Below are 23,185 nucleotides of genomic sequence, written 5' to 3' on the forward strand. Positions count from 1 at the left end.
TCAACATCTTCAGCATCTAGAATTATTTACACATTCCTTCACGTATGTTTAGGCTACAATTATCTTATGTGTAGGAACTGCCATTGGACATCTACAAATACTGTAACTTTTAAGGCAGGTATTTAGTATCTTGCTATTTGATACCTACTATTTAAATGGCCTTTAAAAATTATGATTTCAATTCCTCAAGACAGAAACCTGGGGTTAAGAGTTAGTTGGCTCTGACTCAACAACAAAAAAACAACCAACCAAATCAAAAGCTGGGCAGAAGACCTTAATAGACGTCTCGCCAAAGAAGACATACAGATGGCCAGGAGGCACGTGAAAAGACGCTCAAAATCACTAATTGTTAGAGAAACACAAATCAAAACTACAGTGATGTACCACCTCAAACCAGTCAGAACGGCCATCATTTAAAACTCTACAAGGGGACTCCCTGGTGGTCCAGTGGTAAAGAATCCATGCAGGGGACGCGGGTTCGATCCCTGGTCAGGGAACTAAGATCCCACGTGCCGTGGGACAACTAAGCCCGTGCCACAACTACTGAGCTCACGCTCCTCAACGAGAGAGCCTGTGGGCTGCAAACTACAGAGCCTACATACCCTGGAGCCCCCGCCACAACTCAACTAGAGAGAGAAGCCCGCGTGCCGCAATGAAGACCCGACACAGCCAAAAAAATAAATTAAATAAATATTTTTTTAAAAACCTCTACAAATAATAAATGCTGAGGACTTCCCTGGTGGCACAGTGTATAAGACTCCACGCTCCCAGTGCAGGGGGCCGAGTTCGATCCCTGGTCAGGGAACTAGATCCCACATACCGCAACTAAGACTTCACGTGCCACAACTAAGATCCAGTGCAGCCAAATGAATAAAAAACAAGTAAATGCTGGAAAGGATGTGGAGCACAGGGAATCCTCTTACACTGCTGATGGGAATGTAAGTTGGTGCAGCCGCTATGGAAAACAGTACGATGGTTCCTTAGAAAATTAAAAATACAATTACCATACCATCTAGCAATCCCACTCCTGGGCTATACCCGGACAAAACTATAATTTAAAAAGATACAGGGCTTCCCTGGTGGCGCAGTGGTTGAGAGTCCGCCTGCCGATGCAGGGGACACGGGTTCGTGCCCCGGTCCGGGAAGATCCCACATGCTGCGGAGCGGCTGGGCCCGTGAGCCATGGCCGCTGAGCCCGCGCGTCCGGAGCCTGTGCTCCGCAACGGGAGAGGCCGCAACAGTGAGAGGCCCGCGTACCGCAAAAAAAAAAAAAAAAAAAAAAGATACAGGGGCTTCCCTGGTGGCGCAGTGGTTGAGAGTCCGCCTGCCGATGCAGGGGACACGGGTTCATGCCCCGGTCTGGGAAGATCCCACATGCCGCGGAGCGGCTGGGCCCGTGAGCCATGGCCGCTGAGCCTGCACGTCCAGAGCCTGTGCTCCGCAACGGGAGAGGCCACAACAGTGAGAGGCCCGCGTACCGCAAATAAATAAATAAATAAATAAAAATAAAAAATAAAAAGATACTATACATAAAGAATCCTAAAGATGCTACCAGAAAACTACTAGAGCTAATCAATGAATTTGGTAAAGTAGCAGGATACAAAATTAATGCACAGAAATCTCTTGCATTCCTATACACTAATGATGAAAAATCTGAAAGTGAAATTAAGAAAACACTCCCATCGGGCCTCCCTGGTGGCACAGTGGTTGAGAGTCCGCCTGCCGATGCAGGGGACGCGGGTTCGTGCCCCGGTCTAGGAAGATCCCACATGCCGCGGAGCGGCTAGGCCCGTGAGCCATGACCGCTGAGCCTGCGCGTCCGGAGCCTGTGCTCCGCAACGGGAGAGGCCACAACAGTGAGAGGCTCGCGTACCGCAAAAAAAAAAAAAAAAGAAAGAAAGAAAACACTCCCATTTACCACTGCAACAAAAAGAATAAAATATCTAGGAATAAACCTACCTAAGGAGACAAAAGACCTGTATGCAGAAAATTATAAGACACTGATGAAAGAAATTAAAGATGATACAAATAGATGGAGAGATATACCATGTTCTTGGATTGGAAGAATCAACATTGTGAAAATGACTCTACTACCCAAAGCAATCTACAGATTCAATGCAATCCCTATCAAGCTACCACTGGCATTTTTCACAGAACTAGAACAAAAAATTTCAAAATTTGTATGGAAACACAAAAGACCCCGAATAGTCAAAGCAATCTTGAGAACGAAAAATGGAGCTGGAGTAATCAGGCTCCCTGACTTCAGACTATACTACAAAGCTACAGTAATCAAGACACTATGGTACTGGCACAAAAACAGAAATATAGATCAATGGAACAGGATAGAAAGCCCAGAGATAAACCCACGCACATACGGTCACCTTATCTTCGATAAAAGAGGCAAGAATATACAGCGGAGAAAAGACAGCCTCTTCAGTAAGTGGTGATGGGAAAACTGGACAGGGACATGTAAAAGTATGAAATTAGAACACTCCCTAACACCATACACAAAAATAAGCTCAAAATGGATTAAAGACCTAAATGTAAGGCCAGACACTATCAAACTCTTAGAGGAAAACATAGGCTGAACACTCTATGACAGAAATCACAGCAAGATCCTTTTTGACCCACCTCCTAGAGAAATAGAAATAAAAACAAAAATAAACAAATGGGACCTAATGAAACTTCAAAGCTTTTGCATAGCAAAGGAAACCATAAACAAGACCAGAAGACAACCCTCAGAATGGGAGAAAATATTTGCAAATGAAGCAACTGACAAAGGATTAATCTCCAAAATTTACAAGCAGCTCATGCAGCTCAATGTCAAAAAAACAAACAACCCAAATCCAAACATGGGCAGAAGACCTAAATAGACATTTCTCCAAAGAAGATACACAGATTGCCAACAAACACATGGAAAGAATGCTCAACATCATTAATCATTAGAGAAATGCAAATCAAAACTACAATGAGATATCATCTCACACCGGTCAGAATGGCCATCATCAAAAAATCTAGAAACAATAAATGCTGGAGAGGGTGTGGAGAAAAGGGAACACTCTTGCACTGTTGGTGGGAATGTAAATTGATACAGCCACTATGGAGAACAGTATGGAGGTTCCTTAAAAAAACTAAAAATAGAATTACCATACGACCCAGCAATCCCAGTACTGGGCATATACCCTGAGAAAACCATAATTCAAAAAGAGCCAAGTGGGCTTCCCTGGTGGTGCAGTGGTTGAGAGTCCGCCTGCCGATGCAGGGGACACAGGTTCGTGCCGGGGTCTGGGAAGATCCCACATGCCGCGGAGCAGCTGGGCCTGTGAGCCATGGCTGCTGAGCCCGCGCGTCCGGAGCCTGTGCTCCACGACGGGAGAGGCCACAACAGTGAGAGCCCCGCGTACTGCCAAAAAAAAAAAAAAAAAAAAAAAAAAAAAGTCACGTACCAAAATGTTCATTGTAGCTCTATTTACAATAGCCAGGACATGGAAGCAACCTAAGTGTCCATCAACAGATGAATGGATAAAGAAGATGTGGCACATATACACAATGGAATATTACTCAGCCATAAAAAGAAACGAAATTGAGTTATTTGTAGTGAGGTGGATGGACCTAGAGTCTGTCATACAGAGTGAAGTAAGTCAGAAAGAGAAAAACAAATACCATATGCTAACACATATATATGGAATCTAAGGCAAAAAAAAAAAAAAAAAAAGGTCATGAAGAACCTAGGGGTAAGACGGGAATAAAGAGACAGATCTACTAGAGAATGGACTTGAGGATATGGGGAGGGGGAAGGGTAAGCTGAGACAAAGTGAGAGAGTGGCATGGACATATATACACTACCAAACGTAAAATAGATAGCTAGTGGGAAGCAGCCGCATAGCACAGGGAGATCAGCTCTGTGCCTTGTGACCACCTAGAGGGGTGGGATAGGGAGGGTGGGAGGGAGGGAGACACAAGAGGGAAGAGATATGGGAACATATGTATATGAATAACTGATTCACTCTGTTATAAAGCAGAAATTAACACACCATTGTAAAGCAATTATACTCCAATAAAGATGTTAAAAAAAAAAAAAGATACATGCACCCGTATGTTTATAGCAGCAGCACTATTCACAATAGCCAAGGCATGGAAACAACCTAAATGTTCATCAGTGGATGAACTGATAAAGAAAATGCGGTACGTATATACAATGGAATACTACTCAGCCACAAAAAAGAACGAAATATCATTTGCAGCAACATGGATGACCTAGAGATTATCATACTAAGTGAAGTCCGAAAAAGAAAAACACCATATAAAACCACTTATATGTGGAATCTAAAATATGGCACAAATGAACCTATATACAAAACAGAAATAGACTCACAGACATAGAGAACAGACTTGTGGTTACCGAGCGGGGGAGGGAGAGGGATGGACTGGGAGTTTGGGGTCGGTAGATGCAAACTGTTACATTTAGGAATGGATAAACAACAAGGTCCTACTGTAGAGCACAGGGAACTATATCCAGTCTCCTGGGATAAACCATAATGGAAAAAAATGTTTAAAAAAAGAAAGTCTATATGTGTAAAACTGAGTCACTTTGCTGTACAGCAGAGATTGGCACAGCGTTGTAAATCAACTACACTTTAATAAAAAAGAAAAAAAGAGTTAGTTGACTCTGGACTGAAGAGAAAATGGGAGATCTAAAAAAATATGGAATCAGTCCACTTTCTTCCAAAGGGTGCCCGGTCCATGGTTCTTTAAATAGTAGCATTAAGCCCACAAATGCAGAAACAGAAAAAATGCTGGAGCAGGCAAGGTCTGACTTCTGTGCCTGAGAGCATCTAGAAACAGTCCCTTCTCTCCAGCCCCTTTTCTCAAACAAAAAACCTCTCATAGATTTTCTACCCAAAGGGTTGCCTTAGTCCCCAAATTTTGTGCTAAGAAAGCTTCAAGATGGTTTCCTGTCCTCCAGATTACTGTCCAAATTAAACCAAAATCAGTAATGGTCCAGAAGTGCCAACGCTTCTCCACTTTGTGGTGACGTACTTTGGTAAAAATATTTACCACAGATACAAGTGCTCCGTATTTTTGAGGACAAGCTGCTGAAAAATTTTAGAATCACAGAAACCGTTCAGAAGACAGAAGGGATTATTTAAAACAACATTACCCCCGGGCAACCCTTCCCAATAAAGTCTCTTGCTTTGTCAGCAAAAAAATAAAATAAAATAAAAAATAAAACAACATTACCTGCCCCTCAAGGTGTCTTTATATTCAAAATAGAACACAGGCTGGGTTAAGTTATAAAAACCAGAAGAACTGAAAATTCCTGATGTCTTCATTTCCCGTTTTCATTTTCACACACAAACCCTCAAGTGGTAAGACACATGCCAGAGACATCCAGTAGCTCTTGAGTTCTCAATCGGGGAACATTTTTCCATTCAGAAAATTATCAAATCTGATCACGCTCTTCTCTGTCCACCAAAAGAAAAATCAAAGTTTGGATATAAAAATCATAAACCACCTCTACTTAGAGGAGACAGAGTTTTAACCCCTGTAATTTCACTGTAGCTGAGACCTCACTGCAGCTTCTTTGAGCAACCTCAAAGAAGTTTAACTTAGGTTGAAATATTTTTATAGACAACTTCCTGGTGTTAAAACCAAACTACTAAGCCTGCACACCTGCTGAGAAACCTCTGCAAACTGCCAAACGTGCATTACTCACTGTTCACCATTCCTCAAACCAAATCCTCTTTGGCTGGGCCACCAGGGTTGTAGAAATGCACGTTCAGGGAATGACAGATGGAGGACATAAGGGTTCACTGCTGGGATACGACCATAAAGCACTGCAGCATGACAGACCCGAGTTCTGAAACAGGTTCTCACACCACTTCTTGTCTGTCTATAGCTCAAGTTCTTACTAGTAAGTAATACAGACGTGGTTCAACAGATTTCAAACTAAGCAACTGACATTTAAAGATTAATCCAAGCCACATATGAGCAAAAAAGAAAAAGAAAAAGTGATCCTTTCCTCAGGAAATTCGGCAAAGTTAATGATGGGTTAAACTTGACTCAAGTTAAAAATTACAGGGGTGGGGGGTGACAAGGAGGGAAAAAGTAAAAGGGCAGGGGCTCCCTCCTCAACCCAATGTGGAGATGCGTCACATGCATATTGACCAACAAACAATGTGCAGCAGTAACACGATTATCACCTGAAAAACAGTATCAACCAGGCGATTTCATTTTAAGGGCACACAATTCCACCAGCAAGAATCTCACTCCCATCCTCGCATAAATCTGTTTCATCTCCGATTTTAGTTCATTCTAACAGGCAGTGCTTACCAACACCAATACTGATAAAAATAGAGAAAACTGGTGCTTAACATTCTCTACATGCTCAGCTGATGTTAGTTTTCGCATAAAAAATGCTACTCAAGGTGGACACTGCCTAACACAGCGCCTGCCCTCAGGCTGCGAACTGCAAAATCGCGTTACACGGTAAAAAGTTTCTTCAGGTAAGATAAAGAAATGTCATTTTCTGATTTCCAAGTCACTAATAAACCTAATCGCTTAGACGGTACCTACGCCCGAAAAACAGGACACTGTGTACCGTTCCCTCAGTACCTCAGGGAGGCGCCCCAGTCCCACCTGCCTGTAGACAGTCCTTCCTTTAAACCCGCTCCTGCGCAGCCAAAGGGGACACCTCCAATGCCCGTCGTGCCGGGAAACACGCGACTCTAAGCGGCAGAGCCGGCTGGTTTCTAGGACTCGCGGCGCTCTGCACCTGCGCCCGTGCACACCTGCGGGGAGCTGGCGCGTCCCGGAACGTCCCTGCGGACCCTGGGCCCGGGGGTGCCCCGCGCTGAAATGGGTGGAGCGTGTCCCTGCGGACCCTGGGCCCGGGGGCGCCCCGCACTCAGAGGGCGGGGCGGGCGTCCCTGCGAACTCTGGGCGCTCGGCGGCTGTATCCGCTTCCCGGTGACCACGCGCCTCCGACCCAGCAACCCTCAGGCACCAGCCAGGGCAGCGGAGGCTTTGCACAGCGTGGACGGCACAGGCCGCGTCCTCGGCAGCTGCGTCCTCTCCCTCTCAGCGCCTCAGTCCCCAGCCCCACCCCGCCCGGAGGGTCCCTAAGACACGCCCTGCGCTACAGCGTCGGGGACCCTCCCCCTCCTACCCAGCAGCCCCGGGAGAGACCGCCCCCCGCACGCACAGCCGCGCCCACCCCGCCCCCGCCCGGCGTGCAGGAGGTGGGGGAGGGGACAGCGAAGCGCGAGTTCCCCCCCAACGCAGGGCCGCGCAGCAGGGGGTGCACCTTGCGCTTGCGGGCCTCCGCCGAGCCGCTCCACACGAAGCACTGGTAAATAGCGCGCAGGTTCTGCTTCCAGTTGTCCACCTTGAAGCTGCCCAGGTGCGCACAGCCCGGAGGCGTCACCACCAGCTCCGCGTCCATGGCCTCGCCGTCCGGCTCGCGCCGGGGCGCCGGCGGAGACGAGGACGACGCCAGCGCGACGCGGGGCTGCGGGCAGCAGGGCCAAGAGACAGGCCCGGGACAAAGCGGAGCCGCGCAACCGGGGTGGTGGGCGCCGCCCGCGCTGTGCTCGCGGGTAGCCGAGGCCACAAGAGGGCTACGTCATCGCCGCCGGGGCGCACGGCGCATGCGCCAGCCTCCAGCGGCTCGCCCACCGCCCCCTTCCCCATGGGCTTGGGCGGGCGATGGGTGGGGCTAGCGAGGCCCCGCCCCTTAGCCCCCGCCATTGGTCGGCTGCGGCCGCGTGACGTCCCGCCCTCCGAGGAGGCGAGGCGGGACTGGACCTGTTTGCGCCGGCGGGCGCTGCCGCAGGGGCGGAGCTGGCGGGGTTGGGGGGCGGCGGTCGCTGGGCCCCACCAGGTCGCAGTCCGGTGAATCCGGTCAGGCCGCCCGCGCGTGGAATCTGGTCTTCACGATGGGAAGCAGGGAACCACGGACTCGCGCGCTCGATCAGGTTTCGCCGAGGCGTCGCCGTCCAGCTCGCGAGCCGCACATTCACGGCTCCGGGAGCTCGAGTCCCGCGTCCTTCGGGCGGGCTGTGCTCCTGCCGGCGGACCCCGCACAGGTGCGGGAGGTCCGTGAAGACAGGTGCCAGCTTCTCGGGGGCTGCTCACTGCGCCCCGCTCCGGCCCACCTCCGCAGCGAAAAGACGCAGAAATAAATATGCTGTCGCGGCAGTTAGAGCTCAGGTCCCGGCGGGAGGGATATGGGGTGAAGCTTCTCTGGTCGGGACACTGGCCGGCATGCTGGCCTAGGGCCTTGGTGCCTGCAGCCCCTCCTCCTGGAGCCGGCCCGCCCCCAGCCCGTGGCTTTATCAGACGCCGCCTGCCCAGCGAGGCCTTTTCCTCCACCCTACTGGACCTCACGAGCCCCCTAAATTTTTCATCTCCTTACCCAAAGAATTTATTTACTTGTTCTTTTAATATTTGTTTATTTATTTGGCTACACCGGGTCTTAGTTGTGGCACGTGGGATCTTCTTGCCCTATGCGTGATCTTTAGTTGGCATGCGGACTCAGTTGTGGCATGCATGTGGGCTCCAGTCCCCTGACGAGGGATGGAACCCGGCCCCCTGCATAGGGAGGGAGGAGTCTTAAGCACTGGACCACCAGGGACTTCCCTGCCCTGTTTTTAAATTAACTATTCCCAACGTAGCTTGGAAACTCCCATGACGATAATGATGTTTGTGTTTTATTAACGTCAGTATCGCCCAGTGACCCGAGTAGTACTAGTTATATGCAGGTTCTCAAAAATAAATGTTTAATTAGCTAATTAATTAACCCAAACAAACTTTTATAGGAGAATCTAATAAGATCATTCTCAGAATAAAGCACAGGTGAAGTAAGGCACGTTATGGATATGTTAAAGAAAGATGTATCCGTTTAATAAAAAGTAAACTCAGAAATGGGAATTACAAATTATATGTGATTCACCTCTATTAATATTCAATGTCATGAGTATTTTAGTTTTACTGTCCTTGCAAATATGATTCGGTTTCAAGAATGTGCGCTTAGGGCCTTACCTGGTGGCGCAGTGGATAAGACTGCACTCCCAATGCAGGGGGCCCTGGTTCCATCCTTGGTCAGGGAACTAGATCCCACTTGTATGCCGCAACCAAGAGTTCATGGGCAGCCCGCCTGCTGCAACTAAGACCCGGCGCAACCAAATAAATAAATAAATATTAAGGAAAAAAAAGAATGTGCCCTTAGAATTCAGGCCCCTAATATCTATTGATCACATTTTTTATCAGTATGGTCATCCAACCTTGGGAGAATTTCTATGCTCTCTACTTGGATTATAAATAATGATTTGAAATGCCCTGTAATCAGCCTCATACATAAATAAGATTAAAACATGATATATCCTTGAGAAGCAGTTCCGAGAAGAGTCATGGATGAAACTGTTTACCACGGCATTTTTTTTCTAATGGGAAAAAAAATGAAAACACCCTAAATGACCATTAATAGGCAAATGATTGAGTAAACTATTAACTAGACATTCTAGGGAATGCTATGCTGCTGTAAAAAGAATGACCTAGGTTTCTAAGTACTAATATGGAAAGTCTATAAAACATACATGAATAAAACAAGTTGCAGAAAAATACAGATAGTATGGTGACATTTACCGAAAAATAATACTGTACGTGAGTATCTATTAAAGGGCTGGGAGAAACAAACAAATCAATCATAGTTAATGTCTGGTGAGGGAGAACTTCATCTATGGCATTTGAATTATTTTATAATAAGAATTAATCGTAGTATTTCATACTTAAAAAGTCACTAAAACTTGAAATGACAAAATGTTCTAAGGCGGGGAAAGGGGACTTGCTCAAGTTCCACAGCATCTAGAAAACAGGTCCAGAAGTTCCATTCATCCATCCACCCAGAAAACAAGTCAGACTCTTAACCTTGAGCTCTGGCTCCACCACTTTCTGCCTGTGTAACATGAAGCAGTTTGCTTATCTGTTAAAATTGGGGTGACACCAACTCAGTGCTTACATTAAAGGGTTACAGCACAGAATAAATGGTAATCCATGCCAAGCTCTTAGTACGTGCCTGTTGTTTATTAAGGGCTTGAGAAACAGGGACTTCCCTGACAGTCCAGTGGTTAAAACTCCACGCTTCCACTGCAGGGGACTTGGGTTCAATCACTAGTTGGGGAACTAAGATCCCACATGCCGCAGAGCAGCACAGCAAAAGAAAAGAAAAGAAACATTAGCAATTGATCTGGAAGTTGCTGGGCATTGAAACGATGGACAATATCCTACTTTAAGAATCCCACAGTGTAGTGGGATAAATAGGAACACTAGCAGGCAATTTCAGTACAGCCATTGCTGTGTATCCATAGGTACCACATCCAAGGATTCAAGCAACCTCGTATGGAAAATATTTGAAAAAAAATGCCAGAAATTTCCAAAAAGCAAACCGTGCACTGGCCACAACTTACATAGCTTTTACATTGTACTTACAACTATTTACACAGCATTTACATTGTATCAGGTATTATAAGTAATCTAGAGATGATTTAAGGTATACAGGATGATGTGGGTAGGTTATATACCACTTTATATAAGGGACTCGAGTATCTGCAGGTTTGGGTATCTACAGAGCGTCCTGGAACCAGTCCCTTGAGGATACTGAGGGATGACTGAAGGATGAAATTGCAGAGATAGAGGAAAGTCCAGGTAAAATGAAAACACTCCAAGACACCTCTCACCCTAACCCTGCCCAGGCGGTTGCAGTGGAGGGGATCCGGAAATGTTTCCTATGCCTGACCTAAGAGTAGAAGGATGGGCAAGAGCTGGCCAGTTTAAAAATAAGTGATATGGGGCTTCCCTGGTGGCGCAGTGGTTGAGAGTCCGCCTGCCAATGCAGGGGACACGGGTTCATATCCCAGTCCGGGAGGATCCCACATGCCACGGAGCGGCTGGGCCCATGGGCCATGGCCGCTGAGCCTGCGCGTCCGGAGCCTGTGCTCCACGGCGGGAGAGGCCACAGCAGTGAGAGGCCCGCGTACAGCCAAAAAAAAAAAAAAAAAAAAGTGATATGGTCAGGTATTTGCCTCAAAAGGCATTTCCCACATGTTAGGGACTAACATGGCCTAAAATGTTATTCTCTATATCTGTTTTTTGTTTGTTTTGTTTAGTTTTCAATTTTTTTTCATGTAAACATCCATGGAATTATGTTTTCAACATGGTCAAATATATCCTATAATCCTCTCTCAGATAACAACTATGAACTCTTGACAGAATACAAACACAAACACCTGAAGGCATTGGAGAATGAGCGAAATTGTAAGGAAGTAGACGCTTGGAAGAAGGGACCTGCCCAGACGAAGAGACCTGTTTTTTATGGTTTATAGACTGAGGACAGGGCACGCTAGCAGGAGCCCAAACAGGGAGGCTGAAGCTTTGATAGAAAACGCAGTCTTTCTGGACTGAAGAATTAGAGAACAGAGCACAGAACAGCTAAAGCCACTGAAAAGCGAGGACAGAGTCAGGGAAGGGGAGCCCCAGAGTCTGTGGATAAACAACGTCCAAGCTGACCACTGAATCACTCGTGTGTGGGGCAAATTCCAGCAGCCCAACTGGAACGAAAGGAAATGAGTGGAGATTTAAGCTGCTGCCCAAGAAATGGTTAAATTAAAAAAAAAAAAAACAAGTTTCTGTTTTTTTAAATATCCAATAGTTTACCCACGTTGCTTGATATGGAAATGGTGTGGTTTAGCTGAAACGTGATTTCAGCTCTTAAGTTCAAGTCTTTTTGTGTGTGATGTAAGAAAGTAGTCCAGTTTCATTCTTTTGCATATAGCTGTCCAGTTTTCCCCACCCTGTTTTTTTTTTTTTTTTTTTTTTGGCCACGCCATGTGGCACGCGGGATCTTAGTTCCCCGACCAGGGACTGAACCCACGCCCCTTGCAGTGGAAGCTCGGAGCCCTAACCACTGGACCGCCAGGGATTGCCCCCAGCACCACTTTTGGAAGAGACCGTCCTTTCCCCATCGTATATTCTTGGCTCCTCTGTCGTAGGTTAATTGACCATGTCTGAGAGAGTTTACTTCTGGGCTCTTAATTTTGTCCCACTGATCTAGGTGTCTGTTTATATACCAATACCACACTGTTAATCGCCCTAGCTCTGGGATACAGTTTGGAGTCAGGGTGTGCTGCCTCCAGTTTCCAGCTTTGTTCTTCTTTCTCAAGGATTTTTTGTTGTTGTTGTTTTTCTTTTTTTGGCTATTCAGGATCTTTTGTAGTTCCATACAAATTTTAGAATTATTTGTTCTAGCCTATAAATTTTTGTGAGGCTGTTTTCAGTTCTCTTGGGAATATACCTAGGGATGGAATTGTTGGGTCCATGGTAACTTTATGTTTAACCTTTTGAGGAACCTCCAGACTGTTTTCCACAGCAGCTGTACCATCTTACTTTCCCACCAGCAGTGTATGAGTGTTCCAATTTCTCCACATTCTCCCCAGCATGTTATTTTCCTTATTATTTTTTAAAATATTTATTTATTTATTTGGCTGTGCTGGGTCTTAGTTGTGGCACACAGGATCTTTGTTGCAGCACGCGGGCTCTTAGCTACGGCATGTGGGATCTAGTTCCCTGACCAGGGATCGAACCCAGGCCCCCTGCACTGGGAGCGCGGAGTCTTAACCGCTGGACCACCAGGGAAGTCCCTCCTTATTATTTTGTTTGTTTATTATTTATTTATTTATGGCTGCGTTGGGTCTTTGTTGCTGCACACAGGCTTTCTCTAGTTGTGGCAAGTGGGGGCTACTCTTCATTGTGGTGCACAGGCTTCTCGTTGCAGTGGCTTCTCTTGTTGCGGAGCACGGACTCTAGGCATGCGGGCTCAGTAATTGTGGCGTGCGGGCTCAGTAACTGTGGCGCATGGGCTCAATAATTGTGGCTCAAGAGCTTAGTTGCTCCGTGGCATGTGGGATATTCCCGGACCAGGGATCAAACCCATGTCCCCTGCAAGGGCAGGCAGATTCGTAAGTGCTGTGCCACCAGGGAAGTCCCTCCCCGGCTATTTTAGATAAGTGTGGTGATTAATATCCTGAAATGTTAAAATTTCACCAAATCATGTTACAACTTTCCAACCAGAATTGTTAGTAAAGTAATTCCAAGAGTATTATTTATTTTCAGTTTGAAATTAGTAATGCCCACTACATAAAACACTAAAACTGTTATGTCTTAGGGAAAAAGTTTTTCTAGATGCAACAAGTGTTAACTTCTGTCCTGAGCAGGTTGAATGATCACAATTTCTTAATCAGCAGAGTTCACACTCTTCATTTAAACTCTCAAACTCATTGTTAAATAATAAACCCAGGAGAGTTGGACATTTTCCATCATGCATTTGGGAAAAGTGAAAGAGGCCAGTGATCCTTGTGGTCAGATGTAACAGATAAATCTTGGAAGTATCTAGTAAGAATACAGAGACTCAGTTACAAGACTCCCTCCAGAGCAACAAACTATCAACCAAGATAACCCTCTAGAAATAATGTCCTTCCTGTAGGTTGTTTTGTTTTGTTTTTGCAGAATGTGAAAACAATTTCTAAAGCTTCTGTGTTCGAGTAACACATGCAAGAAAAAATTTATTTTAATCACGGACAGAAGTTGGAAACTGTTATATTCACACCAGTCCCAATTTTGCATCAGAAGATAGGATCTTGTGACCACTCTTAACTTACCATCCTATCAAATTGGATTATTTTAAATTGTTTGTGATTATAACAGATTGTTTAAATAGTTTAGATTATTTAAGATAGGTTATTTAAAATATTTTATGATGCACAACATTCTCTCTAACCCTTAGATCTTCAATTCTTTCTGAAACTCCCTTTGTTCTTTTTTTTTTTTTTAACTGCGTCAGGTCTTAGTTGTGGTATGTGGGATCTTCGTTGAGGCATGCTGGGTCTTTCATCACTGCGCGGGCTCTTCATTGCAGCACGTGGGCTTCTCTCTAGTTGTGGCATGCAGGTTTTCTCTCTCTAGTTGTGGCACGCAGTCTCCAGGGCACCCAAGCTCAGTAGTTGTGGCGTGTGGGCTGAGTTGCCCCCGAGGCATGTGGGATCTTAGTTCCCTGACCAGGAATCAAACCCGCGTCCCCTGCATTGTAAGGCGGATTCTTTACCACTGGACCACCAGGGAAGTCCCTGTTAGTTTTTTTTTTTTTTTTTTTTTTTTTGCGGTACGCGGGCCTCTCACTGCTGTGGCCTCTCCCGTTGCGGAGCACAGGCTCCGGACGCGCAGGCTCAGCGGCCATGGCTCACGGGCCCAGCCGCTCCACGACATGTGGGATCTTCCCGGACCGGGGCACGAACCTGTGTCCCCTGCATCGGCAGGCGGACTCTCAACCACTGCATCACCAGGGAAGCCCCCCTGTTAGTTTTTAAGACTTGTAGTTTTTAAGTCCTGGCTGTGAAATGGCCTCTTATTCAGCATCTCATGCAAAGAACATACCTGCAAAGTGCCTTTTTGCTGGCAGAAATGGAGCAAAGACTGAATATGGATCTTACTTAATAATGAAAAGAACCTGCTATATAAAAAAATAAATAAAATAAAAAATTTTAAAAAGTATTACAGACGTGTGTCAGGCAGTTACAGATTTTGTGATGTTGGTCAGCTTTTAAAATTCGTAACTTGTGATTTCTTTCCTTGGTTGAAATAAATAAATAAATAAATAAATAAATAAATAAATAAATAAATAAATAAATAAATTTTTATTTTTGCAGTACGTGGGCCTCTCACTATCGCGGCCTCTCCCGTTGCGGAGCACAGGCTCCAGACGCACAGGCTCAGCGGCCATGGCTCACGGGCCCAGCCGCTCCGCGGCCTGTGGGATCCTCCCGGACCGGGGCACGAACCTGTGTCCCCTGCATCGGCAGGAGGACTCTCAACCACTGTGCCACCAGGGAAGCCCTAAATATAATTTTTATACCTAAAAGAAAAATAGTAAAATGAAAGTGAAGAGTGTATAGAAATTTTCTTCTTTGAAACTAATTGGGCTTTCCTATATTTAACTTTCTTTTGGAAAACGCTCAAGATAGTAATAACCCCTCATGCTTCTTGACAACCACTTTCCCATCCACACCTTTGTGTAATTGTCACAGCAGCCCTGGGAAGCAGGCACTAACTTCCACGTTGCCCATGAGGGGCCTCAATGACGCTCAGGGCTTTTGTGGCAGAATGAAGACTGGAAGCCTGGTTTTGTGAGGCTTTGAGGAGGGCAGTGATATAAATAGTAATGGCAACAACTAATATTTATTTAATACTTACTAAGTACCAAGCACTGTTCGTGATATAAATGCCCTCCTAACAGCCCAATGAAGCGGTTACCAAGACTAACTCTATCTCACACTGATGCACCAGCCTCTTTTTTTTTTTAAGTTTTTCCTCCCTAACATCTCCTTACTCTTGCTATTCTTTTTTTAAAACTTTATTTTTTAATTTAATTTAATTTATTTTTATTTTGGGCTGCATTGGGTCTTCATTGCTGCATGCAGGCTTTCTCTAGTTGCAGCGAGCAGGGGCTACTCTTCCTTGTGGTGCGCGGGCTTCTCATTGCGGTGGCTTCTCTTATTGCGGAGCCCAGGTTTCAGTAGTTGTGGCATGCAGGCTCAGTAGTTGTGGCTCACGGGCTCTAGAGTGCAGGCTCAATAGTTGTGGCGCACGGGCTTAGTTGCTTTGCAGGATGTGGGATCTTCCCGGACCAGGGCTCAAACCCATGTCCCCTGCGTTGGCAAGTGGATTCTTAACCACTGTGCCACCAGGGAAGTCCCTCACTCTGCTTTATTAACTTTATATGGAAGTCAGTAAGATATATTGTGACTTACCATTTTGTCCCTCTAAAGGACAGTGTTGGGGTGAGGGTTGTAGGGTATGTGATCAGCTCGTGGACATTTTTCTGGTTGGTTGGTGGTGAGGTGACAGGGTGATGTTTTGGAAATTAACATTATCAACCTTCTGGTTCCAATTATGCTGGGGTCTACATGCTGGTGGTCAGTATGCAATTAACTTCTTCCACCTGGTGGCGGTTTTAGTACAGGCAAAATAGTTCAAGAATATGGCTCAGGATCTTGTCTACAGCCCTTGAGGGGGAAATAAATGTCCTTGACTTTGTTTTATTGCTAAACTATTATTATTTTGTCTTGCTTGATTGTTTTGTTTCTGTGTGTATATATATATATGTATGTGTGTGTATATATATATATTTTCCCCCCCTTTGGCCACACTGCACAGCATCCAGGTTCTTAGTTCCCCAACCAGGGATCGAATCCACGCCCCCTGCAGTGAAAGCACAGAGTCTTAACCGCTGGACCTCCAGGGAAGTCCCATTTTTTTTTTTTTTAACTTCTCTGATTAAATTTTTCTTTTTGGGACTTGGGGAAGGCCTAGGATGCTAAAGCTTTTCTACAAACAAGAAGCAGGAGGGGCTTCCCTGGTGGCGCAGTGGTTGAGAGTCCGCCTGCCGATGCAGGGGACGCGGGTTCGTGCCCTGGTCCAGGAAGATCCCACATGCCGCGGAGCGGCTGGGCCCATGAGCCATGGCCGCTGAGCCTGCGCGTCTGGAGCCTGTGCTCCGCAACAGGAGAGGCCACAACAGTGAGAGGCCCACTTACCGCAAAAATAAAAAAAGAAAGAAGCAGGAGACATGGGGGACATGTCCCCAGGAAGTCCCCGCAGGGTCCTGCTCGGTTTCAGTGCTATAAACCCACTTGTGGCTTCCACTGCCAACTGAAAAGAGTCCAGTCCGACCCGATCTACTTCCCCACATCTCATGTCTCATCCTCACAGTAGCCAAATTAAAGAACTGACCATTCTGTCTGTTCCTCTGTGCCCTTGCTAATGTCCCAAGGGTGAAATGGACATGTCCGAATTCTCCCATCCTTCCAAGTCCCACACAGATGTCTCCTCTTCCATGCAGCCTTCTTAGCACTTCCTAGCTCCATCTCCTGGATTCCCACAGCGATGTGACTGAAACTCCCCTACACTGCATGCCATTTCCTCCTGCCCCAGCTACATGTGGACATGTCTTCTCTCTCCCCAGGTCATGCGTGTCTTGTGGGCCAGAGCTGTGCCCGTATTTTCCTTGTGCTCCCACAGTACCCTGCACACAGTAAGTGCTGCATAAGCGTTGGTTGAATGAATACAAAGGAAATGGGAAGTGAGGAAATGTGGTGCATTTCTCCACAGGCGACACCATGATCCAGGAGAGCGCCTGTCAGTACTCCTCTGAGCGCTCACAATGTCCTAAGGCCAGGCCTGGACTCCTGGGCTCCACGGAGCTGAGCCCCAGGCTCCTGGACTCACACTGTGTGCTTTTCCACCCCTCCCTCCCCTCCCATTTTATCTCATAGATCAGATGGTTTAACTGACACAGAAATGTCATGGACCCTGCTGTGCCATGGCTGATGGGGCGTCTGTGGGCAGCAAGGGTACAAAATAGGTTTTTATAGATACTTAAACAGAATGTGTGAGAGTCGTAAGTGTTTTCAAAAACCCAAAATACCTTCTCAGTGGCTGAAAGTCTCTAAATTGCTAAATGGCGGAGGCTGCTGCTTTTTGAGCCCTGACAACTTGCTGCCTTCCTGGGAGAAACCTTGAGATCAAAGCTATTTTTTTTAATTTCAGAGACAGAATTTCCCTGCCTCAAAGAGGGATGTGACCATCTCAGGAATACAGACATGCTTAGAAATATAAAGTCTCTTTTTTGGATAAGTCTGTGCTAAAACAATAGAGAAATATTGAAGTGAGCAGCTCTCTTTTTCCTTGGCCTCCTTAAATGTCCTCTATAAACAGCGAAGGGGAAATGGAATTGCTTTAGGAAGGGGTTTCTTTAGAAGAATATAAAGAATGGAAAGAGTCTACTCTGCGTAGCCAGCATTACTTATGCACAATTCTAGTGAGAGGCACTTGGCAAGGGTAGCTGGTAAGACTGGAAGAAAGGGACAGACTAGCAACTTCCCCCGGGAGTCTCAGTACAGACGCCTCCTAGTGGCCGGTGGAAGAAGAATGGGCCCGCTCTAAGTGGCACCGTCTGCAGGCACCATGCCCCACTTGACGCTGGAGCCCCAGGCAGCCAGGCCAGGCCTTTGTCCTGGCTTCACAGTCAAAAGGTCCTCACGTTTTGACTGCAGAGTCACAGCGACACTGACGGGACAGAGACAGGTGTGGCTCCTCATGGCATCTGCGCTCCTGTCCCAGCACAGCCTCTGGGGCAGCTGTCTTTGAGTAGATTTCCCGTGAATTCTGTACTTCTCCTGTAAATAACACAAACACATCACACTGTATTTGCATGTTAAATTGCGTGATTTCTTAAATGGAAAACTTACAAATGTTCCATAAGTACTGTAATCCCATTAGGGGATTTTTTTTTCCATTTATTAAATACACCCAGAGACTCAGAAAGTGGAAGTCCTGGGACTGAATATAGGAGAGAGAAGCAAGTCGGACCATGTCTCATGAAGCCAAGATTCAGATGCAGCAACTGTAAAATTGATTTATTCTGATTCAAACAAAACCCAAATTGTTCCTGGTGAACGTAAAATTGGGTTGGCTTCTTAGGAGGCCTTCCACACTTTTTGCACACACCTGAGGCATGTGCGTGCGCGTGTGTGTTGGGGGGATGCTTCTGCGTCCACAGGACCAAGTCAGAGGGCTGACTCCCTGGGCTTTAAGTGGGGACCGCCACGTCCTGGCGCCGCGCTGTCTTCCCAGAAGGGCCGGGTGGCGTGACTGTTTCCAGGGATATGCTCTGGGCCAGACTCCCGGGTTCAATTCCCAGTAACCAATGTTTAGTTTTTTCCATTTGACAACAGCTCACTGTCTGACACGCAGATGTCTCCCACAGGACTAGAGATACTTGGTGGAAATAACAGAGGGTAGAAGGGCTGTTTGTCAAGGGTAATGTGCCCTCGCTGTGACTCATCTAGCACATTCCTCCAGAACTTTCTGGGGTGGTAGAAATGTTCTGCATCTGGTGGGACTGAGGAACTGAATTTTTAATTTTTTTGAATTAATTTACATTTAAAGAGCCATGGGTAGCTAGTGGCTACTGTCCTGGACAGCACCGTTCTAGCCCTAGATGCCACGAGCTTCCTGTGGAAGAGTCGGTCTTATTAAAATGTTCATTGCATCTGACACAGCCTTTATGGATATTCCTCTTGAATATTACATCTGATTGAGGATTTGAAGAAATACAGTGTAGATATTATTTGTTAGAATAGGCAACAGGACACTACAGGACACTTTAAAAAGTCTTCAACCCTTCCTTCCAGGGAAGGAATATCACCTTTCTTATTTCTGGGAGTCACAGCAGTCGCTTTTCTCTTAAGTTTCAGTGGGGTGCAGTAAAACTCCCCTTCCTGCCAAGAGGCTGAACATGTCCTAGGAACCACAAATAACAGAACGCGTGTCTGTGTCTCTGGCTGACACAGCAACAGCTTTCTTCTGTTATCAGATCCCTGTTCTTCTGACCATTTAGTAACCTCGGCAAAACATGGAGCTGGGCAGGAGGTTTCCAGGAGGAAGGGGTGGTCTGACACGTGTACACCACTGAGGAGGGGCCTCGAGTCATCATCCCCCAGTTCCAAGCAGCATCATACAAAGCACATCACTAAAGAGAAGTTCTTATAACTACAGGAAACCTCTGTAGGTACCAGGAAAACATGTTTTCTTTTCCGCCTTCATCAGAGGAAAGCCCACTTATGCAACTTCGTATTCTTGCAACAATCACCCCACCAACAGCAATCAAAGCAACAGCTACAGTTTACTGATCACAGCTTACGTGGTTCTTTACAACTGCCTTTCAGACAGGCAGGGACCTGGGACCCTTTGCTGCAGTGCTTGCACCTGGACACACCTCTCCTCCGGCAGCAAAATACAAGGAAACTATATAGGACTAAATATAACTGAGTGCATGCACAGTTGGGGTAAATTCTGGACAAAAGATACAAAGAGACCAAAAAACCCAGCTGCCACTTTTGAAGAGCCAGGAGCAAAAACAGCGTACTGCGCAAGCCCCCTGCTCTCAACACCACCTAAGGGGTGGGCAAAACAGCTAAGCCACTCCTCTGACCCGACCCCTGGACACACCCCTACCTTCACCCCCTGTGAGGAACAAGCCCGCCCCCTCTCAGGGAGCTGGCAAACAAGGGAACCTGTTGTTTGTTCTCCCTCCCCGCTGCTGCATCAGCGGCCCTAATAAAGCTTTGCCTGAATTTCTTGTCTGCCCTTTGATCAATTTCTACTGGTTAAGGAGGCCAAGAACTCTTCTGGGTCTCACACTTTATTATCTTCATTTTAGGTTGAGAAGCCTGAGGTTGCAGGTGGTAAGAAACTCAACATCTGTCATGTGGGGTATTTTATTTTTAAATTTTAAAACTTATTTGGAATGAATAATTTTAATTTTAATTTTAAACCTTATTTTGACTACCAGGGAAGTCCCTCTTTGTCCGTGTTTAAATTGAATTATCCATTTGTTTACTGTTGAGTTTTGAGAGTTCTTTATGTAATCTAGATATGAATCCTTTTTCAGATATATGATTTTCAAATATTTTCTCCTAGTCCGTAATTGGTTTTTGCAGCCCATTAACAGGGTTTTTTGCAGAGCAAAAGATTTTAACGTTAATTAAGTCCACATTATCAATTTTTTCTTTTATGCAACATACTTTTAGTGTCATGTCTAAGAATTCGTCAACTCCTAGTTCTGCCAAATTTTCTCCTGTCTTCTAAAAGTCTTATAAATTTATATTTTAGGGACTTCCTGGCGGTCCAGTGGTTAAGACTCCGTGCTTCCACAGCAGGGGGCACAGGTTCCATCCCTGGTTGGGGAACTAATATCCCACATGCTGCGCACTGTGGCCAAAAAAACCCCAAACCCTATAATTTTATGTTTTACATTTAAATCTGGTTCATTTTGAATTAATTTTTACAAAAGATGTGAGGTTTAGATTGATGTTCTTTATTTTTTATTTATTATATGTTTTGCCTATAGATATCCAATTGCTCCAGCACCATTTGTTGAAAAAGACTATCCTTTCTGCACTGAATTGCTTTTTCAACTTTTTCAAAAATCAGACGGACATAATTGTGTGGATCTACTTCTGGGTCCTCAATTCTGTCCCATTGATCCATGTGTCCATCCCTCAACATCACAGAGTTTGAGCTATATAATAAGGTTTGTAATCAGGTAGAGTGATTCCTCCCACTTTATTATTCTTTTTCAAAATTGTTTTAGCTATTGTTGTTCCTTTGCCTTTCCACATACATTTTATTTATTATTATTTTTTAATTAATTTATTTAGTTTTGGCTGCATTGGGTCTTTGTTGCTGTGTGCGGGCTTCTCATTGCGGTGGCTTGTCTTGTTGCAGAGTGTGGGCTCTAGGCGTGCGGGCTTCAGTAGTTGTGGCTCACGGGCTCAGTAGTTGTGGCTTGTGGGCTCTGAGCACAGGCTCAGTAGTTGTGGCACACGGGCTTAGTTGCTCCGCGGCATGTGGGATCTTCCCCGACCAGGGATCGAACCCGTGTCCCCTGCATTGGCAGGCAGATTCTTAACCACTGCGCCACCAGGGAAGCCCTTATACGTCTTTTATTTATACCTAAGTATTTCCATTATTAAAACATTATAGTTGATTTACAATATTGTGTTAGTTTCAGGTGTATGGCAGAGTGATTCAGTTATATATTTTTTCAGATTATATTGCATTATAGGTTATTACAAGATATTGAATATAATTCCCTGTTATACAGTATATCCTTGTTGCTCATCTATTTTATGTGAGGTAGTTTGTATTCTATTTTCATTTTCATTCAGCTCAATGTATTTTTATTTATTTTATTTAATTAATTTATTTTTTAAAGTTTTTTTTGATGTGGACAATTTTTTTTAAGTCTTTATTGAATTTGTTACAGTATTGCTTCTGTTTTATTTCTTGGCCCTTTGGCTGCAAGGCATGTGGGACCCTAGTTCCCCAACCAGGGGTTGAACCCTCACCCCCTGCACTGGAAGGCAAAGTCTCAACCACTGGACCACCAGGGAAGTCCCTCATTCAGTTCAATGTATTTTTAACTTGAGACTACCTTTTAGATACATAGATTATTTAAAAGTGTGCTGTTCAGCTTACAAGTTTTTGGATTTTCTTGTTATCATTCTCTTATTGATACCCAATTTTTTTAAAGTTTTTTTTTTTGATGTGGACCATTTTTAAAGTCCTTATTGAATTTGTTACAATATTGCTTCTGCTTTATGTTTTGTTTTTTTGGCCATAGGGCATGTGGGATCTTAGCTTCCTGACCAGGGATTGAACCCGCACTCCCTGCAATGGAAGGGGAAGTCTTAACCACTGGACCACCAGGGAAGTCCTGATAACCAGTTTGATCCCATTGTAGTTGGTACACACTCTATAAAATTTCAATTATTTTAAATATGTTGAGGTTAGTTTTTATGGCCAGGATATGGTCTATCTTGATTTATGTTCTGTGAGTGCTTAAAAAGAATGTGTTGTCTCTGGTGTTAGCAGGTGTTCTGCAAATCTTGATTAGGTCCTGTTGGTTAATGGTATCATTAAGCCTTTCCAAATCTTTGCTGACCTTTTATTTGTTCTATCAAGTACTGAGAGAGGTGTGTTGAAGTCTTCAGCTGTAATTGTGGATTTGTCTATTTCTCCTTTTAGTTCAGATTTTTCTTTGCATATTTTGCACCTCTGTTGTTTGGTGCATAAAGATTTAGGGTTGCTGTGTCTTCTTAGGGATTGACTCTTCTGTATGTAAGGTACCTTTCCGTCCCTGGTAATTTTCTCTGCTCTTTTTTTTCTTTTAATATCTTTATTGGAGTATAATTGCTTTACAATGGTGTGTTAGTTTCTGCTTTATAACAAAGTGAACCAGCTATACATATACATAGTTCTCTGCTCTGAAGTCAATTTTATCTGGTATTAATATAGCCACTCCTGCTTTCTCTTAATTAACTTTTACATAGTTTATCTTTTTCCATCCTTGTACTTTCTACCTACCTATACAATTGAGGTTCTTGTAGCTAGCAGTTTGGTTATATTATTTTTATCCACTTCTGCCAATCTCTTTTTTTGTATTTAGACCTCTTTTAATGTTGTAATTATTAATATGTTAAGGTTTAAGTGTATCATTTTATTCTTTGCTTTC

General features: G+C 45.0%; 1 protein-coding gene across 1 annotated transcript in view; it reads right to left on the bottom strand.

The window, feature by feature from the left end:
* Positions 1-7,646, bottom strand: part of USP22 (ubiquitin specific peptidase 22) — a 36,143-nt gene extending 28,497 nt beyond the window's left edge. The window contains exon 1 of the mRNA XM_081219067.1: positions 7,307-7,646. Coding sequence (XP_081075193.1) covers positions 7,307-7,444 — 138 coding nt within the window. The 5' untranslated portion in view covers positions 7,445-7,646. The remainder of the gene's footprint in view (positions 1-7,306) is intronic.
* Positions 7,647-23,185: the final 15,539 nt, after the last annotated feature.

The sequence above is a fragment of the Mesoplodon bidens genome, assembly GCF_964165515.1.
Source record: "Mesoplodon bidens genome assembly, chromosome: 19".
Classification (NCBI taxonomy): Eukaryota; Metazoa; Chordata; class Mammalia; order Artiodactyla; family Ziphiidae; genus Mesoplodon; species Mesoplodon bidens.